The sequence below is a fragment of the Vipera ursinii genome (genome assembly GCF_947247035.1).
Source record: "Vipera ursinii genome assembly, chromosome: 1".
In the NCBI taxonomy this organism is placed as follows: Eukaryota; Metazoa; Chordata; class Lepidosauria; order Squamata; family Viperidae; genus Vipera; species Vipera ursinii.
In genome coordinates this window covers 339865548-339882443 of record NC_139512.1, presented here as the reverse complement: position 1 = coordinate 339882443, position 16896 = coordinate 339865548, and the positions used below count along the sequence as shown (strand labels likewise).

Here is a 16896-nt window from a genome sequence, read left to right as displayed (position 1 = left end):
TATTTAATCTTGTTTTAACGTTTGTATTTAGTATTTTATTCTGCCCTGTGAACCGCCCTGAGTCCTCAGGGAGAAGGGCGGTATATAAATATTATTAAATTAAATTAAATTAAATTAAAGAGTTACTGAAGAATAACCAAAGTTAACAACTGTCTACCTAGGATTTAATTCTACTCTAAGCAATTTTTATACTGACAAGAGATAAAGAAGGTCTGAGAAGATGGAAATCAGCAATTATCCTGATCTGAGAATTCACTGTCAAAAAGAGCTAATAATAAGCCTCTCTCTAACTCCCAAGGTTGTGTAGGGTGACTGACGATGTGGTAGGTTCTAAACTGCAGGCAATTCTGGAGGCTGTAGAATAGCCCATTTCAAAATGGGTACGCGATTGAGACTGCATCAGTTCTATTTATATAAAAATCAAGAGAAGAGAAGATGACTTATTCTTGATTTTTCAGTGACTTTAAATAACATTAAACATAATATCCCTCTGGATCATCAAACAGATTTGAGAACAGGACTCATGGCTTTGCAATGGTTCTACAGCTAGTCCTCGCATCACGACCACAATGGAGCATGGCCTTTAGGCTGTAAGTTATTGCAGTCATAAGTTGAGGTATCACATGGCTCAACTTAATTTTATGACCATTTTACAACAGTCATAAAGTAAGCCAATGAGGCTCTAAAGCAGACATGTCAAACACAAGGCCCGGGGGCCGGATCCGGCCCGCGAAGTGGTTTCATGTGGCCCGCGAAGCCATCCTGGGAACAGTGAGGGAACGGCCCCCACTGCCTTGGCCCTGGCCCAGAGACCCTCCTTCTGCCAGAGACCCTCAGATCTGTCCCACTCCTGCCCAGGCCCCCATAGGCACCCTTGATGCGAACGATGTAGAGCTGGCCACGCCCACCCAGTAGGCCACACGCACTCTAGCCACGCCCACCCAGTAGGCCACGCCCACCCTGGCCATACCCACCTGGCCCCCTGAGGGCAACCGCAATGCTGATGCGGCCCTCAATGAAATTGAGTTTGACACCCCTGCTCTAAAGTGAATCATGAGGCCATTAAGCAAATCCAGCATATCCAATGGGTGGTTTTCTTCCTGGAAAATGGCAAAAATGGCACAAATCACGATCCCAGGGCTGTGGAATGCTGCAACCGGTCATAAACTGATTTTAACTGCTGATTTAATCTTTCATTATACTTGTTCATTTTATTTGCTTTTTCACTTGCTCTGAATGTCATTACTCTGAATGTCTTCATTTTACATTTGTTCTTTATCATTGGTGACCAAGAGAGTTTGGCAGATGGTTGTATAACCAAGTTAAATAAATATAAGTAAGCCAGGGTTAGCTTAGTGTGATCTGTGAACCGAGCCAGAACTGGATAATAGAAGACCTATGGGCAGGGTTTTCCACTGTATCCCCTGCCACAGTGAAGCGGTCACAAAACTTTATCAAAGTTTCAGTAAAAGGAAAGGAGAATTCCCATTCAAACAGAGCAGTCATAGATCAGCCAACCTTTGGGCTTCACGATCATCCTTTGGGTTGTAGTTGGAAAGGCAGTCTAGGATGAATATCTGTCCCCACTCCGTGCATTCATTTAAAGCAGTGAGTAGCTTGTTGATGTTCTGAGGGTTCAGATCTAGCAGATTGCTATTTGGATGAGATTCGCTGATTTCAGACAAGGCAGCAACAGCATTGGCCACAACCTAGCAAAAAGAGAAAGCAAAAGGCTTGATACTCAGCAGTGGAGCAGAAACTTCGGAATGCTGCTTACTTTGCATGAACTTCTGAAGTCAAGTCTGCAGGATGGATGGAGATTTTTTTGAAATGATTAAGTTGTGCTACAGCTCATTTCCTTTTTAAAAAAATCATATTAACTGATGTAAATAGAACTTCTGAACAATGGATCAATTCAGCCACATTTTTCTAATATTCATAGATTAGTTTTTCACATGGGCTGGCAGGGGTTCACAAAATCCGTTTTGTGTTCAACCAATTAAAAAAAAATACATAATACAGCTAGTCCTCAATTTATGACCATTAATTGAGCCCAAAATTTATGTTGCTAAGTGAAAAATTTGTTAAGTGAGTTCTGTCCCATTTCACAACTTTTCTTGCCACATTTGTTAAGTAAATTACTGCAATTGTTAAGCTACTAACACGGTTGTTAAATGAATCTAGTTTCCCCGGTGACTTTTCTTGTCAGAAGGTTGCAAAAGGTGATCCCATGGCCCCGGGACACTGCAATATCATAAATGTGAGTCGGTTGTCAAGCATCTGAATGTAAATCATGTGATCATGGGGATGCTGCAATAGTCATAACTGTGAAAAATGGTCACAAGTCACTTTTTTTCAGTGCCGTTGTAACTTCGGACAGTCACTAAGTGAACTGTTGTAAGTCAAGGACCATCTCTACACATATTTATATACTATGTCTCCACACGGGCTGACAAGAGTTTACAAAATCCCTTCAACCAATAAAAATAAATACATAAAACACTGTAATATAAAATTGGTATTTATCCATAATACACATGAATTAACCAAGAAGGAACTTTCTGCAAGATATTCCCTTTTCTCTATTACATGCTCAGAGTCAATGGTTCCTCTGAGATTAGACATGCCACTGTGTCTACATTTGGCTTTTTGAACCATGATGACTAAAGAATATATAGCTAGCGAGATTTGCACACTGCCTTGTCATAAGTCGTGGCCTATAAACTACAATCAGTAGCCAGATTCACATAACATACTAAATCAAAATATCATTATTTATTATTATTTATTGGATTTCTGTGCTGCCCATCTCACTCATACAGTGACTCTGGGCAATTTACAATATAATAAAAGTTTAAATGTGCAAAAAATCAATTATAATAGAATAAAAAGATAATTATCATTAAAGTTATACAGCTAAATCTCTTATCCATTTATGGAAACTGTCAGCTGCTTAGGGTATTCAAGGACTAGACTCTGGATGCATGGAAAGGCTCCAGAGTTAAGTTTCTGGTTCAGAGTTTCTCTCTCTCTCTCTCTCTCTCTCTCTCTCTCTCCCTCTCCCTCTCCCTCTCCCCCTCCCTCCCTCCCTCCCTCCCTCTCTCTCTCTCTCTCTCTCTCTCTCCCCCTCCCCCTCTCCCCCCCTCCCTCCCTCCCTCCCCCCGCCTCCCCCCCCCCTCTCTCTCTCTCTCTGGGTAGCTGGGGGATTCTGGGAGTTCAAATCCACAGTTTCAAGTGGCTATGGATGAGAAACACTACTCTGAAAAGTTGCCACCTATCTGATCACAGCAGATTCTTACCTATCATGCTCTGAATATGCTGACCAACAATTCTCCTACCCCGGCTCAAAATTCACAGCAATACATTTTAAAAGAGGAAAGGAAAAACAAGGAATGTCTTTCCAGAAAAATGGCATCATATGTGTATCTATGAAACAGGAGATATGATCAAACATTTAAAAACACTGACCCTGGGGTGCAGTAGTTTATTATTAGGACTCAAAAGCCGGGCATTATAATTAATATAATTAATTCCTGTCCCTATCCTATACAGTCCAATATACAAAGAATTTCTAAAATTCTTTTTAAAAAATCAGCCTGCTTTTCTTTTACAACAGAAGAAAAGAGGGAAAAAATGGATTTCAACACTTTATATCCAGCAGCCTATGAAGAATGCCAGCTATTGGAGAAAAGCTTCTGAGAATGGAAAATCACAGCTGGCCTTCACAGTGGCTGGGAAGATGAAAGAGCCAGAACCACAGGGGTCTTTCCAAAGCTGCCCCCATTGCACGTTCGGAATAAAAGCATATTGGGAGGTGTGGAACATGAGGGATGTGCTGCTTGAGTGAAAAGGAATATGCCATTATGTCCAAATCTGCCTGCTGGGAAAGAATCAGGCAGGTTCAACTCTTTGGGCCTGCCTAAACTCTCCCTCAATGCGAAAAGATGGTGATCTACAATCCTTGGCCACACAGTGAAGGGATACATTCGCCATTTCTAGATTTCTGACACTGAGTAGGCAAAGATCAACAATGCAAGAACTACAAACCAACAAAGAACTTATGTAAACAAGGGCTTACCAAAGCAGGAATAACTATACTCCACTGAGATCCTCCTTAACCCCATACAAAGATCCCAGATCCCTGTCACCAGCTAAGACAGTCTCGGCACAGTATTATGCTACATGGATACTAGTCCCTGTAGTTTTCTTGGCAACATTTTGGTCTACTGTAGGGTAAGCAACCTCGGCTCTTTTATGACTCGTGGACTTCAACTCCCAGAATTCCTGAGCCAGCATGGCTGGCTCAGGAATTCTGGGAGTTGAAGTCCACGAGTCATAAAAGAGCCAAGGTTGCCTACCCCTGGTCTAGTGGTTAAAGCACCACCTATTGGCTAGAAACCAGAAGACTGAATTCTACTCCTGCCTTGGGCATGGAAGCTGGCTGGTGGCTTTGGGCCAGTCTCTCTCAGCCCAATTTACCCCACAGGGTGGTTGTTGTTGTGGGGAGAATAGGAAGAGAAAGGTGTTATCCATTTTGAGTTATTTATAAAAATAATAAAGCGGGGTTAAAAAACTGGTTTGCCATTGTCTCTTCCTAGGGCTGAGAGTGACAGGCCCAAAGTCACCCAAATGTTTTTGTGCTTAAAGCAGAACTAGAATTCATGGTCTCTCAATTTCCAGCCTAATGCCTTAATCGCTACAGCAAAGTGTAGTGGTTAAGGCTCTCTTATATAAAATAGCCAACTGTATTTTGTTATCTTGGATTTAGGGTTTGTCACAGGGTATAACCTAGACACTGACTGAAGCACAAGAAGACACTACCTTGGTTTTCTGCCTGAAGGGTTTAAAGCAGTATTTCCCAAACCTTGTCCTTCCTTATCGAAAGAACTTTTTACCCAATGTTAAGTAAAATATTTTAAGTCAATTTAAATGTCCTTGTGGTGATTGGGTATTGGGTGCATGTGTAATTATCCAAGGAAAAATCACTTTTACCTAACCTATCCAGTTTTGGGAAGCACTGTTTTAAAGCAGACTATACTGCCCTCAATGTCCACACCAACTCAACTATTTGGTCTACAGTCTCCACAATCCTTAACTATTCACCATGCTAACTGGCCTGATGGGAGTTGTAGTTGAAAGCATCCAGGTTGTTTAAAGGAGAAATTACTGGGGGATAGGGAGAGAGACACTTTTGCGCAAGTCAGTCTCTGAGAAAATTTTTTTTATTTATTATTCTTTTAAGCCAAAAAAAGCTAAGGTTGCATGGGGACAGATTAAAATGTTAAAATTCCTGAAAATACTTAAAAGGTAACACATAGAGCAAGGCAGTGTAAAATAAAAACATAACACAAGGAAAAAATTAAAAAGAAATATTATAGATCAACCTCTAACTTTCTTGGAAGTTGAGTACAATATTTTCCTTATAACTTGGGGAATCAATGACCATAAAAGAATTGCATGCTGCCCTCTAATGGCTTGTTGTTAATTACAACAGAATTGGTCCAAAGTGCTTCAGATTTCCTAAAACTGAGGACTCATGGAATCAAATTCTAATCCAGCCCTGCCCTGCAGCCAGTTCCTCTGTCAGGTCCAGCACTGCGGGCTGGGGAACAGCATCATTGGACATTTACAGAGGGCCAAAACTATAGCAGAAGGCTATTATGTATAAGCCTCCTTTTGCCTTTGCTGCTTAGTCACCGGTCTAAGTGTCTGATGTGGAGCAGCGACCTCCAATTCAAAAACCAAGAAAGATATGTGTGATTCCTCCAAGTAGATTTCTTTATGGTTCCTCCCCATAGACAGAATCTTGCCAAACTAAAGTATGCTATCACCACCGTAAAGCATATACCTAGGAACTATTAGGAACGTCTGAAACACTAAAAATCCAACAACTATTCAAAATGGTTTCTCTACTAAATAATAATCTAACTGGGCCGGGAAAAAGAGTTCTAAATTAGCATCCTGGGCAGATGTTCTCCAGCTATTCCATTCACATTATTTTTCCTATCAGCAGCATCTCGCCTTTCTTCTCTCAGCATTTTGCCTCCACCTGGTGTCCTTTCCTTTCACTTGGGATGCTGCTTCCTCAGATTCTCTTTTGTTCTTACCCCCATTACTGTTACGATATGCTCCTAGCAATCTCCCTGTCTTTCTCAATCATCCAAAAGATGTTTGATAGCACAGTGGTATGACAATGGACATAACTTGCTCAGCAATTCATGAGTTCAACAGTCCATCTGCACTTTAATCTTTTTGTGGATTGTTTCATTGGACAAAATCGTTCATTTCTTTTAAAAGGAATGTATCCCTTTGTTCTTTCTCTCTTCTGTTCCTTCTTTCTAAAGAGCCGTCCACCTGGAGTCTGAATGATGGGCAAAATAAAGAAATTAAGTTGGCTTTCGGCTCACCCACAAAGCTTCTTGCTGTGGTGAGAAGATAATGTTGCTGAGAAGTCATCAATATTCATGCAAGCAAATCTGAATAGAAGGATCTTAAACAGATGCTTTCTGAAAGCCAGAAGGGTGTATGATTTTCTATAGGGGGCGGGGGGGGAGGGGGGAAGCACTCAGGGAAGAACCGGCAAAAACCAGACTTCAGCGCTACCATCTCAGGAAAACCACAAGGTAATCAATAACTATTGTTGTTGTTTTCCTGCAAATCATAGTCTGGGGGATTTTGTGGCATCTTGCCAACACTTACATCACTATTGAGAAGGTTTGAGCTACAGAGCCAGTATTCTGGTCAGCTTGATCTGCTCCAGAACTGAAAAGGAAAAGGCAGCCAGAGCTTCAGATTTAACAGTGAGCAATCCATGCCTTAAAAGCTGCATGCTGCTTCAACACCCATGGGAGGCTCTTAGTATCTTACCCCTGAGAATGGATGGAGTGAAATGGGTGCTACAAGCCTCGTGGAGATTGAAGGTGCACTGCCTGCCAAATTCCTCCAACCGTCCCCCCCTGCAAAAACTCCCTTTGTGGAGGTATCCCAAGATCAAAACAGATGTCTTAGGTCTCTGCAGCACCTAAGGTAGGGGTAGACAACCTTGTCTCTTTTATGACCCGTGGACTTCAACCCCCAGAATTCCTGAGCCAGCACGGCTGGCTCAGGAATTCTGGGAGTTGAAGTCCACGGGTCATAAAAGAGCCAAGGTTGCCTACCCCTGACTTAAGGCATCCATTTTTAAACCCTCTCAAAATGGAAAAACTGGAAGGCTTGAAGTCTCCTATGCAATTCGCAGCAAAAACAGAGAGAAAATGCTGTTCCCAGGTAAAAGTTTGCCAATTTATCCTCAAACTCCACGGTCCTCTCACTTTTCCATCAGCTACTCTTCTTCCATAAATCTTTTTACCACCAAATTCAATTTTTGTTACTCTCAAACACCTTCAAAATGGCAATTACCCCAACTCCTAGAAACTGGAAATGTGTGAAATTGTGAAAGCCCTTAAGTTGGCATAAACCAGCATTTAAAACAAAAACTAAAGATCCCAAATACAGAAAAGAGAGAACATTCTAGCCCTACCCACACATAGCATGATTCTGACAATCATCTCCTTTGCCCCGTGCAAATGTTACCTGCAGCCCAGACAGAAAAGTTGCTGGGCATAGCTTGCCCAGAACTGTGATCTTGGACACATATGAATAAAGTACCCTAATGTTTCAAGGTGTCTTAAATATGAAGCTGGGGGACATGTCTACTCAGAAAGCAGCAGATGGCACAAAGCAAACAGGGACGAGAGTAATGAAGTTTAATAAAACAAAAACAAACATTTCTCAGAAAGCTAAATTTGTTAGTGCCACATTCCATTCAGAATGACCAACTCATAACTCACATAGCTAGCCCATTTTTTCCAAAGTGTCTCGTCCAAGATGAATTAAAAGCTTCTTTTAAAATAATCCTTAATCACTTACATCTTTCACTTCTAATAAACTGATCGATTTAAGTGGGCTCACCTTTGCCATAATAGCAACAGCAATAGCACTTAATACTTATATACCGCTTCATAATCCTTTACAGCTCTCTCTAAGTCAGACATGTCAAACACAAGGCCCGGGGGCTAGATCAGGCCCACAAAGTGGTTTCATGCGGCCCGCGAAGCCATCCTGGAAACAGTGAGGGAACGGCCCCCACTGCCTTGGCCCTGGCCCTGAGACCCTCCTTCTGCCAGAGACCCTCAGATCTGTCCCACTCCTGCCCAGGCCCCCATAGGCACCCTTGATGCGAACGATGTAGAGCTGGCCATGCCCACCCAGTAGGTCATACGCACCTTAGCCACGCCCACCCAGTAGGCCACGCCCACCCGGCCCCCTGAGGGCAACCGCAATGCTGATGTGGCCCTCAATGAAACTGAGTTTGACACCCCTGCTCTAAGTGGTTTACAAAGTCCACATATTGCCCCCAACAATCTAGGTCCTCATTTTACCAACCCTGGAAGGATGGAAGGCTAAGTCAGCCTTGAGCCGGTCAGGATCAAACTCCTGGCTGTGGCAGAGTCAGTCTGAAATATTGCATTCTAATCACTGCGCCACCATGGTTCCTTAAACGTTTGGTCTAAATTTATTTTTCAAAACTGTATGCCACCCATCTTGCCAAGGTGACTCTAGGCAGCTTATAGACATAAATAAAATGCTGTATAAAATAATTAAAACAATAAATACAGATCTTAAATTTAAATAAAACTGAGCAGGATAAAGAAAGAGGGTGGAAAGTGCACACAGGTAGGAGGTGCAGTGCTCTGTACTCCATCAGCCACCTCCAAAATGTACATCCCCATTAGGGCCCTAGACTAGTTGGCGTAGCCATGTCTTCAAGGCTTTTTGGAAGGCCAGAAAATTGGGAGCAGAACTGACCTCTGGGGGCAAGACGTTCGTTGGCTGATGGGGACTGCAGCATGCCCCTTCTGCCAGCATGGGTGAAGCAGACTAATCCCATTGGGGCGAGCCAGTTTCTCAGATAGTCTGGACCCATGCCATGCTGTATTTCAATCTGGAAGATCAACAAAGCAGGGGCAAGTAGCAAGTGAGGGTAAAAAGCAAAATACGTGTAACTTCCTTTTGGTATAAGAAAGGGATTAAAACTGTTTGCTCAGATTGAAAGGTCCCAAGCTAAATATATCCTTCACAGTCAGCAACTCAATGTTCCTTCTTTGCAAAAACTGGAAAAGACTACAACTAATCTAGGGTCTCCTGTCTACAAAGCATGGCATCTACCACTAAGCGCCAGTTTTTCCCAGAACCAAGCAGTATCACCTGTTATTTGAAGCAGGGCAATTTCAAAGGAGATTAATACTTTACCATGGGATTAGAGTCTGCGATGAGATCACGCAACGAATCCAGAAAGCCCTGATCCTCCACCATTTGGGCATTGATGTCATGCAGTTTGGCCACACAGACAGCAGCGGTCTTGCGCACATACGGATCTTCATCCTTCAGACACTTCCTGAGAGGTTCACACAGGTATTCAGTGATCTTGTCCACACGGATACATCCCATGGTGCGCACGGCTAGAGCACGGATGAGAGGGTTGGGATCCTCACAGTCCTGGGATGAGGAAATTAATAAACAGTGCTATACAGATTGGCTCTGTGCAACAAACATTAGAAATTTTATCCAGCACAAGAGGGCTTTTTTCTGTTCTGGGTCAAACTATACCTGGAACATCACAAGCCACTTCATGTTCTGGAGGATTTATATTTGGAAAGCTGCAGATTTCTCTTAGAACAGGTGGACTGTCAGGATCCCGAGAAACAATCTAACAAACAATGTAACAGCAGATCTCTGGAATATTGTGCACATATCTTATTAATAGCAGCAGTTCCAAAAAAGCACTTGTCCTATCTGCCTCTAAAAGGACAAAATAATTTTGCCCCTTTAAAGTGTCAATGAGTTCCTACTTACCCAACTTACTGTGACATTACAAAAGGACCAGACAAATGTTACTACTATGCAGGGAAAGGATAACCATTAATGCAGATAAGTGGAAAGTTGAAGGAGAACTCCACACATCTATGTTCTGGGGTACGTCAGGGAGAGAAGAAAAATGATCTTGATCAGGAGCAAGGACTGAATTAGATATATTAATCAGAAATGCATTCGGCCCTTAAACAGAATCCTTAAGATTTTGTGATTATTTTTAAGTTTTCTAGTTCCTGGAAAAAAAATAACAGATTTCCAAATGGAACAGAGTCCCTTTTCCTCCAAAGTGGTTTTTTTCCCACCCCATGTCTGAAAGCAAAGAGAGGAATCTCTCAATGTAATTTCTGCTGTCAAGTAAAATTACATCAGCAGCTGGGAAATCAATGGCTTGGCAATTAACAACACTGGGCTCAATCAGTATCAGACAGAAAAGAAGCTGAAAAAGTCAGCTAGGACAGAGCAACACCACTGCAAGATTGCAGATTGGAAGCTTGGTGGGGGCGGGAAGGAGAAGGAAATGAGGTAAGAAAATGTAATGAGTTAGGATGTTGTGCAAAGCCCATCACACACACACACACACAAAACTGATTTACTTAAAAATGAGCTTGGAGCCTGTGTGAGCTGAGCCACTGTAGTACCAATCAAAAGTGTTATATTTCAACTATAAGACTTGGATTCAAATCTTTACAGAGCATACTAGTTTTTTTCAAACTGATTTATTTCAAAACTTGATATGTTTATACATTACATTAAACCTGGTTTGCTCAACTGTTTACTGAATTGTGTGGGCTCATACAACACACTAAGGAAGGAATAGGTAATTTTAATTTTTTTTTAGCTATAGAGGCCACACTTGTTTTGAAGACCTCTAAGAGCAATAGAAGAGATAGCAGGGATATCTTAGAGAAAGCAGGTGTCCCATTATTGGCCCATATTTTGGGATGAAGTCAAAACATGTGTTAAATTTAGTAGAAACATCATGTGCTTTTTTGCTTATTTCAATCATGAAAGCCTTCAACATTTAAAGTTGAGTTGTGGCATTTTGCCACTGAATGTAGGCAGTGTGATCTACCCAAATTATGTTTACCACCATAAGCCAGACCAAAGCAACAATGATGGTTTAGCACAATATGTAAACTTAGTCATTCACTTTTTTCTGCCTTACTTGATATGTATTCTAATAAAATAAAATAACATAAAAATCATACTGAAAGCCAGTTTGGCGTATTGGTTAAAGTGCTGGCTTGGAATCCAGGAGGCTGAAAGTTGTAGTCCCATCTTAGGCATGAAAGCCAGCTGGGTTACTTTGGGCCAGTCACTTTCTCTCAGCCCAGCTGCCTCACAGGGTTGTTGTTGTGGGGGAAATAGAAGTATTAAGTATGTTCCCCGCCTTGAGTTTATAAAAATAAAGAATACATACATACATACATACATACATACATACATACATACAACAAATAAATAATGACTCTAAAGTCCTCGACTTACATCAGTTCGCTTAGTGACTGTTCGAAGTTACAATGGCACTGAAAAAAGTGCCCCCCAAGCCACAGCCAAGCAAGACACCTGCCTGCCCACCCGGCAGCGCTCTTCCTCCTGTCCGAGGTTTTCATTGTTTTGAGCATTTCTGTTGAGGATTGGCAGCAGGGGTGGGGTGGGGGGTGTTTGGTTTTTACTCCCCCCATTTGCTGGGTGGTTGCAGCAGGTTTTGGTCTCTTCACATGACCCTGGAACACTGTGACCGTCATAAATATGAATCAGTTGCCAAGCATCTGAATGTAAATCACAAGACCCTGGAGATGCTGCAACATTCCAGCTGATCGGCGCTTCTTCTGGGCTCAGCAGAAGCACCAGGATCAGGCCGAGCTCCACCTGGAGCCTGGCGCTGATCCTGGCACTTCCACTGAGCCCTGACAGCCCTGTAGCTCCAGCCATCTCTCGGCTCAGGCTTGTGTGGTACAGCCATTCCCCTCCCCCACTACCACTTTTCTAGGATGGTCGCGTACCACCTGCCAGTTGCCAATGTACTACAGGTGATACCCGTACCACTGGTTGAAAAGCCCTGATTTACAGTATTAATATATGCAGAAATTTCCCACCAAATTATTATTTTGCTATTGAAATAAAGCAAAGACGCATAAATATTGCAACTTACTTTCACAAAACTGTTCACAGCCATGATGGCCATATCTGGCTGACTTTTGGCATAGTTCATCAAGTAGAGATACACCAGCTTCTTTAGCTCCAAGTTATCTGTCTGCATGCAATTCACTACATCAGGGAAAAGGGAACTGGACAAGAAGGACAGCCAGGTTAAAGCAGTAATTTCTAGACTGGTGGCAGTGATTAATATGCTGGAGTTAACTAGAGAGATCCAAATTTAAGACCCCATTTTGTTAAAGAACTCCTGGTGACTTTGGGTTTAAGACTCTCTCAGCCCAACCTAATGGACAGCATGGCTGGCTGAGCAATTCTGGGAGGTGAAGTCCACATAATTTAAAGATGCTGAGTTTGAGGTACACTGCTAGAGAGATAAAATAAGAGGAAATTGCCCATGTATACTGAATCTCACTAAGAAAACTCATCATTATCTGACAGCATCTAAGTTTTCAGATAAAATCATGTTTCATTTGCAGAACACATACTGTATTATAGGCCTTAGAATCTAAAGCAACATTTTGGGGGCCGTATTTGGTCTTTGTAGGTGGCCCATGGCATGCCATTTAATCACTGGGCAAAGCAAACACAAAGACATTTCATAGGAGTTTATTCATTTTTTCTCTTCTGCCTCATTAAAACGTACACTTGGGTGGAGAAGTGGGAAAGACAGCACACGAGAGCCATTAGAGAGATGTTACCTGACATCCTTCCCCACCGTCATGGCAGCAATGACCTTTTTCACTGCTTCCTTCCTCTTCTCCTTTTTTTCATTGTTGAGTTCAGCTTTCAGTTCAAAAATTTCCCCTGCAAACATGCGAGGACCACAGTCAAAAAAGTTCAGCAAGAGCAATTTAGTCTGCCCCCTCCAACTAAGAATTCTGTTTTCATCAGTGGATAACAGAGGCATCCGGGAAATCCTTGCCCTTAGAATCTGGAACTCTCTCTGATGTGGTCCTCAGAACCTCCTGAGACCCAAATATTTAATTATTATCACAGATACAGGCAGTTCCTATTCAGCAACCACAACTTGGATCGACCGCTTGGCTGTTGTCGCTAAATGAAAACATCAAGGTTTTTATGCTTTTCCTTCAGTTTGACTATGCTTTACGGCCTTGCAAGGATTGTAAAAGGAAGGATTAGTCATGAAGTTATTTTTCATCACCGTTACAAATGCAAAGTCACTAAATGAATCAATCACTAAAGAAGGATTACCTCTATAGCAAGTGCATTGCTTTTAAAGTGAACTAGGTTACCTTAACCATGGGCTGCAAGAATGACCTTCACATGTTAATTGCATAGTGTGAAGGAGCCCTTTCTCTTCAGCCTTATGGTTACAGGTTAACAACAGGTTAAAAGGTAAAGGTTCCCCCGCACATGCGTGCTAGTCGTTTCCAACTCTAGGGGCCGGTGCTCATCTCCGTTTCAAAGCTGAAGAGCCAGCGCTTGTCCGAGGACGTCTCCGTGGTCATGTGGCCGGCATGACTAGACACCAAAGGCGCACGGAATGCTGTTACCTTCCCACCATAGTTGTCCCTATTTTTCTACTTGCATTTTTACGTGCTTTCGAACTGCTAGGTTGGCAGAAGCTGGGACGAGTAACAGGTGCTCACTCTGTTACGCTGCACTCGGGATTCGACCCGCCAAACTGCCGACCTTCTGATCGACAAGCTCAGCGTCCTAACCCACTGAGCCACCGCGTCCCTAACAACAGGTTAACTGCTGTTAAAAGAATGAATTCCTCTTTGACAGGAACAGAGGGTGGGGAAAAAGCCCAAGAAGCACAGGGCTCAGTTTCTTTCAGAAGCTGCTTGGTGCAATCATTCCAGTTTCTCTTTGGGTAAATGGCTCTGCAATTAGGCACATTCACCAGTCAGTCGTTCTGTGAACATACAGGTCCCCCATGGCAGCAATTGTTTGTGAGAGTTCTCACTAAATGCTCTCACATTTTAAGTATATAGAACAGTGAAAAAGACAACGCTCAACAATTGCACAACTTGAAAAATAGCAGCAGGGTTCAAGACATCAAGGAATTGCTTTGGCAACCTAGAGACAGCACCTACGATTTTGCACTGAAGTATTTGCTCATTTTAAAAATATCTTTGCCACTGCATGCTATCAGGACTCAGTGGGCGCTACGCAAACTTCTGATACCGTCTGAGAGCAAAGATAAGCCAAAATTCAGAATTTCTGAAAGGGGAGCAAATCCTTTTTCACAGAACAGGCTGTTCCAGGAATGGTTCGGAGGCCATCTGTGCTGTTTTGGCTGTCTGCAATAGTCTGATTTGGGAACACAACATTTAATTTCTGATTTGATTAATTTCACACATCTTTGCTACAAACCTGTATTCAGTTTGAACCAGAGAGGAGAAAACACAAATGTCAAAGGAGCTTCTGACCTATTGGTAACCTACATAAGCATCTCGTGTTATCTCACTTCTCAAAAAGCAAAGAGACCAACTGATTTGAGTGTAAACACACACACAAACTTGACTGAAGCATGCAGTGTTTCTCAATTTAGGGACTTAAGGTGCGTGGATTTCAATTCCTGAATTCTGGGAGCTAAAATCCACATATCTTAATGTCACTGAAGTTGAAAGCAAGGATGATTTCTGCACATATTTTTGGAGGATACTTTATTACAACAGGCACGGTTGAATTATTCTAGCATTTATAAATTATGAAATTACGACACCCTTTTAAGCAAAAGGGCGGAATTAGTAATGGCCCTGCAAATCAGGGGAGCAGAAGAGGGTGGGGGAACGGGAGGAATTATCAGCTTATTTAATAATTGCATGGCTCCCAGGAGTTGACAGCTATGAAGATCAATAGTTTAGCTGGAAGCCAGGAATCTCCATTACTTAAGAGGGGGGAGAAAGAGAAGTGGCAATGCAAAAATAGGCTGGGTCTGCAAACCTTTGATAGTCAGGGATGATCAGAACAGCAGGTGTATAAATGGTTTTATCCAATCTCACAACCTCAGCAGGAGATCTACTTGCTGAGGGGCAAGACGTAATCCCAACCTCAGCAATCAATTGGTAAGTCAAAAAGTCCCTTAAAGATAACACACAGCCTATCATATTAATTGCCAGAAGAGTTCCATATGTAGCGGGCATCAAAAATCTGCCCTTTTTTGTGTAACAAGAAAATTCAGCAGAGCCTTTTCCCATTACTTTGAAGTTGAAAAACTGAAATTCACACTTATTTTTTTTAAAAGAAAACCCCAACCAGCCCGCAAAAATAAAAAGTGGGAAAAGAAAAAACCCAGCCCAACCATATACAATAGGATTAAACCTATTTTGTATCTCCATTTCAACTGACGGATGGGCTTTGGTTCTATGGTTTTACGGTTGTGGGATTTTACTGTTCTTGTGAGCTGCCCAATTCTGTGTTTTAGATAGGCAGCCATATAATTCTTATACGTAAACGGCTTTGATGTTGGCTTTGCGTATTTTGAGAGTCCAGTTGCCGTGATTTGTAAATTACACGTCAACATGTTGTATGAACTCAACCGATCCTTATTCCAAAACATTCGGTTCAATAAAAGCATAGCTTGATTGTGTTACTGCCGCCACATCAAAGAATCTGGCTGGAAGAACTGGGATCCATGTAGTATTGTTTCTTCCGGTTTACAGCCTACGCCAGATTAATTTTCTTTCCACTGTTCTTTATGCATTGAGGTTAGTAGCTCAAAAACTATGAGTGTGGGGAAAAGCTGAAATTGTGGAAATAACTTTTCATTGTATTTCAACTGATTAAAAAACAACTACCCTTTCAAAAAAAATCCTCACGCCTAAGCTTAATTTGATTGGCTTGGCTAGACTGTTTATTTATTTATTTATTAAACTTATATACCGCCCTTCTCCCGTAGGACTCAGGGCGGTTCACAAGTTGTTGTTTTTTTAAAAAAAAAAACCAATACAACAATTACAAAAATTAAAAACAATTAAAATGATTACATTAACCTTGAACCTTGAACGATGAACTATGCCATCACATCTTATTAATAAAGCTGTTTTAAAAATGGCTTAGTAACTTGTGTGAACCAAACCAGTCTCTTCATCCATTTGATCTACAGCAGGGATGAAGAATGCTTTTATCTTAATTCTCATATCACCTTGCCCTCTCATGTAACCCAGCAAGAGGTACAGGGAGGCAGACTGTATCCAGTGTAGAGAGTTAAAAGGCAACATCACATTGCAGATGAACTCTGACCTTTTTTATTGGTGGTGAAGTATTTGGAGTCTGTCATGATTTTGGATTCCTACTGCACCTAGGGGGAAAAAAAACCCACTTAGTTTAAGAAATCTGCACCTCTTTTCATAGCAAATGCATTTGTGACTGCTTCGAAATAAGAGTTTTGTTATCTGCTTGAAACTGTAAATCGATTAGTTCCAACGTACCACAGAATAGTAAATAGTATTCAATATATTAAAAAAAACAAAATTTTAAAATAACCTTCAATATGACAATCATTCCAAAGAAAATTAACAGATCAAATAATACTAATAATCAACTTTGTAGTTTTTACTGTGAAGCTTCAGGCTGAGTTAAACTAATGACCTTTCCTAAAATCTGATGGGCAAATGTTGCAAATTGACAGGTGATAATTTTTATGGTAATAAAAGGTCTTCAGTGTCCTGCTACATCTTATCTATAATATTAGGTAATTATTAATATCAGTATGTACCAGGAAAAACAATGTAAAAAGAGAAAAATTACTCTCTAAAGATATGAAGCAGTTTTTATGCTCCGAATTATATATAAAAATACATTTCACTTCTTTAAGTACAGATGCTGATAAGAGTCAAACATTGACCTGTCTCA

The 16896-nt window shown here is 41.5% G+C and overlaps 1 protein-coding gene across 3 annotated transcripts in view; it reads right to left on the bottom strand.

Moving 5' to 3' along the window:
* AP2B1 (adaptor related protein complex 2 subunit beta 1) overlaps positions 1-16896 on the bottom strand; it is an 81747-nt gene that overhangs the window by 58692 nt on the left and 6159 nt on the right. For 2 of the 3 annotated variants that reach the window (XM_083351528.1, XM_083351530.1), the window contains exons 2-6: positions 16285-16342; positions 12771-12876; positions 12068-12203; positions 9292-9537; positions 1519-1709 (exon numbers count right to left, since the gene is read on the bottom strand). In XM_083351528.1, the coding sequence (XP_083207654.1) occupies positions 1519-1709; positions 9292-9537; positions 12068-12203; positions 12771-12876; positions 16285-16321 (716 nt within the window). In that variant the 5' untranslated portion in view covers positions 16322-16342. Of the gene's footprint in view, positions 1-1518; positions 1710-9291; positions 9538-12067; positions 12204-12770; positions 12877-16284; positions 16523-16896 lie in introns of those variants that run through there. The other variant, XM_083351529.1, reaches the window with a different exon arrangement.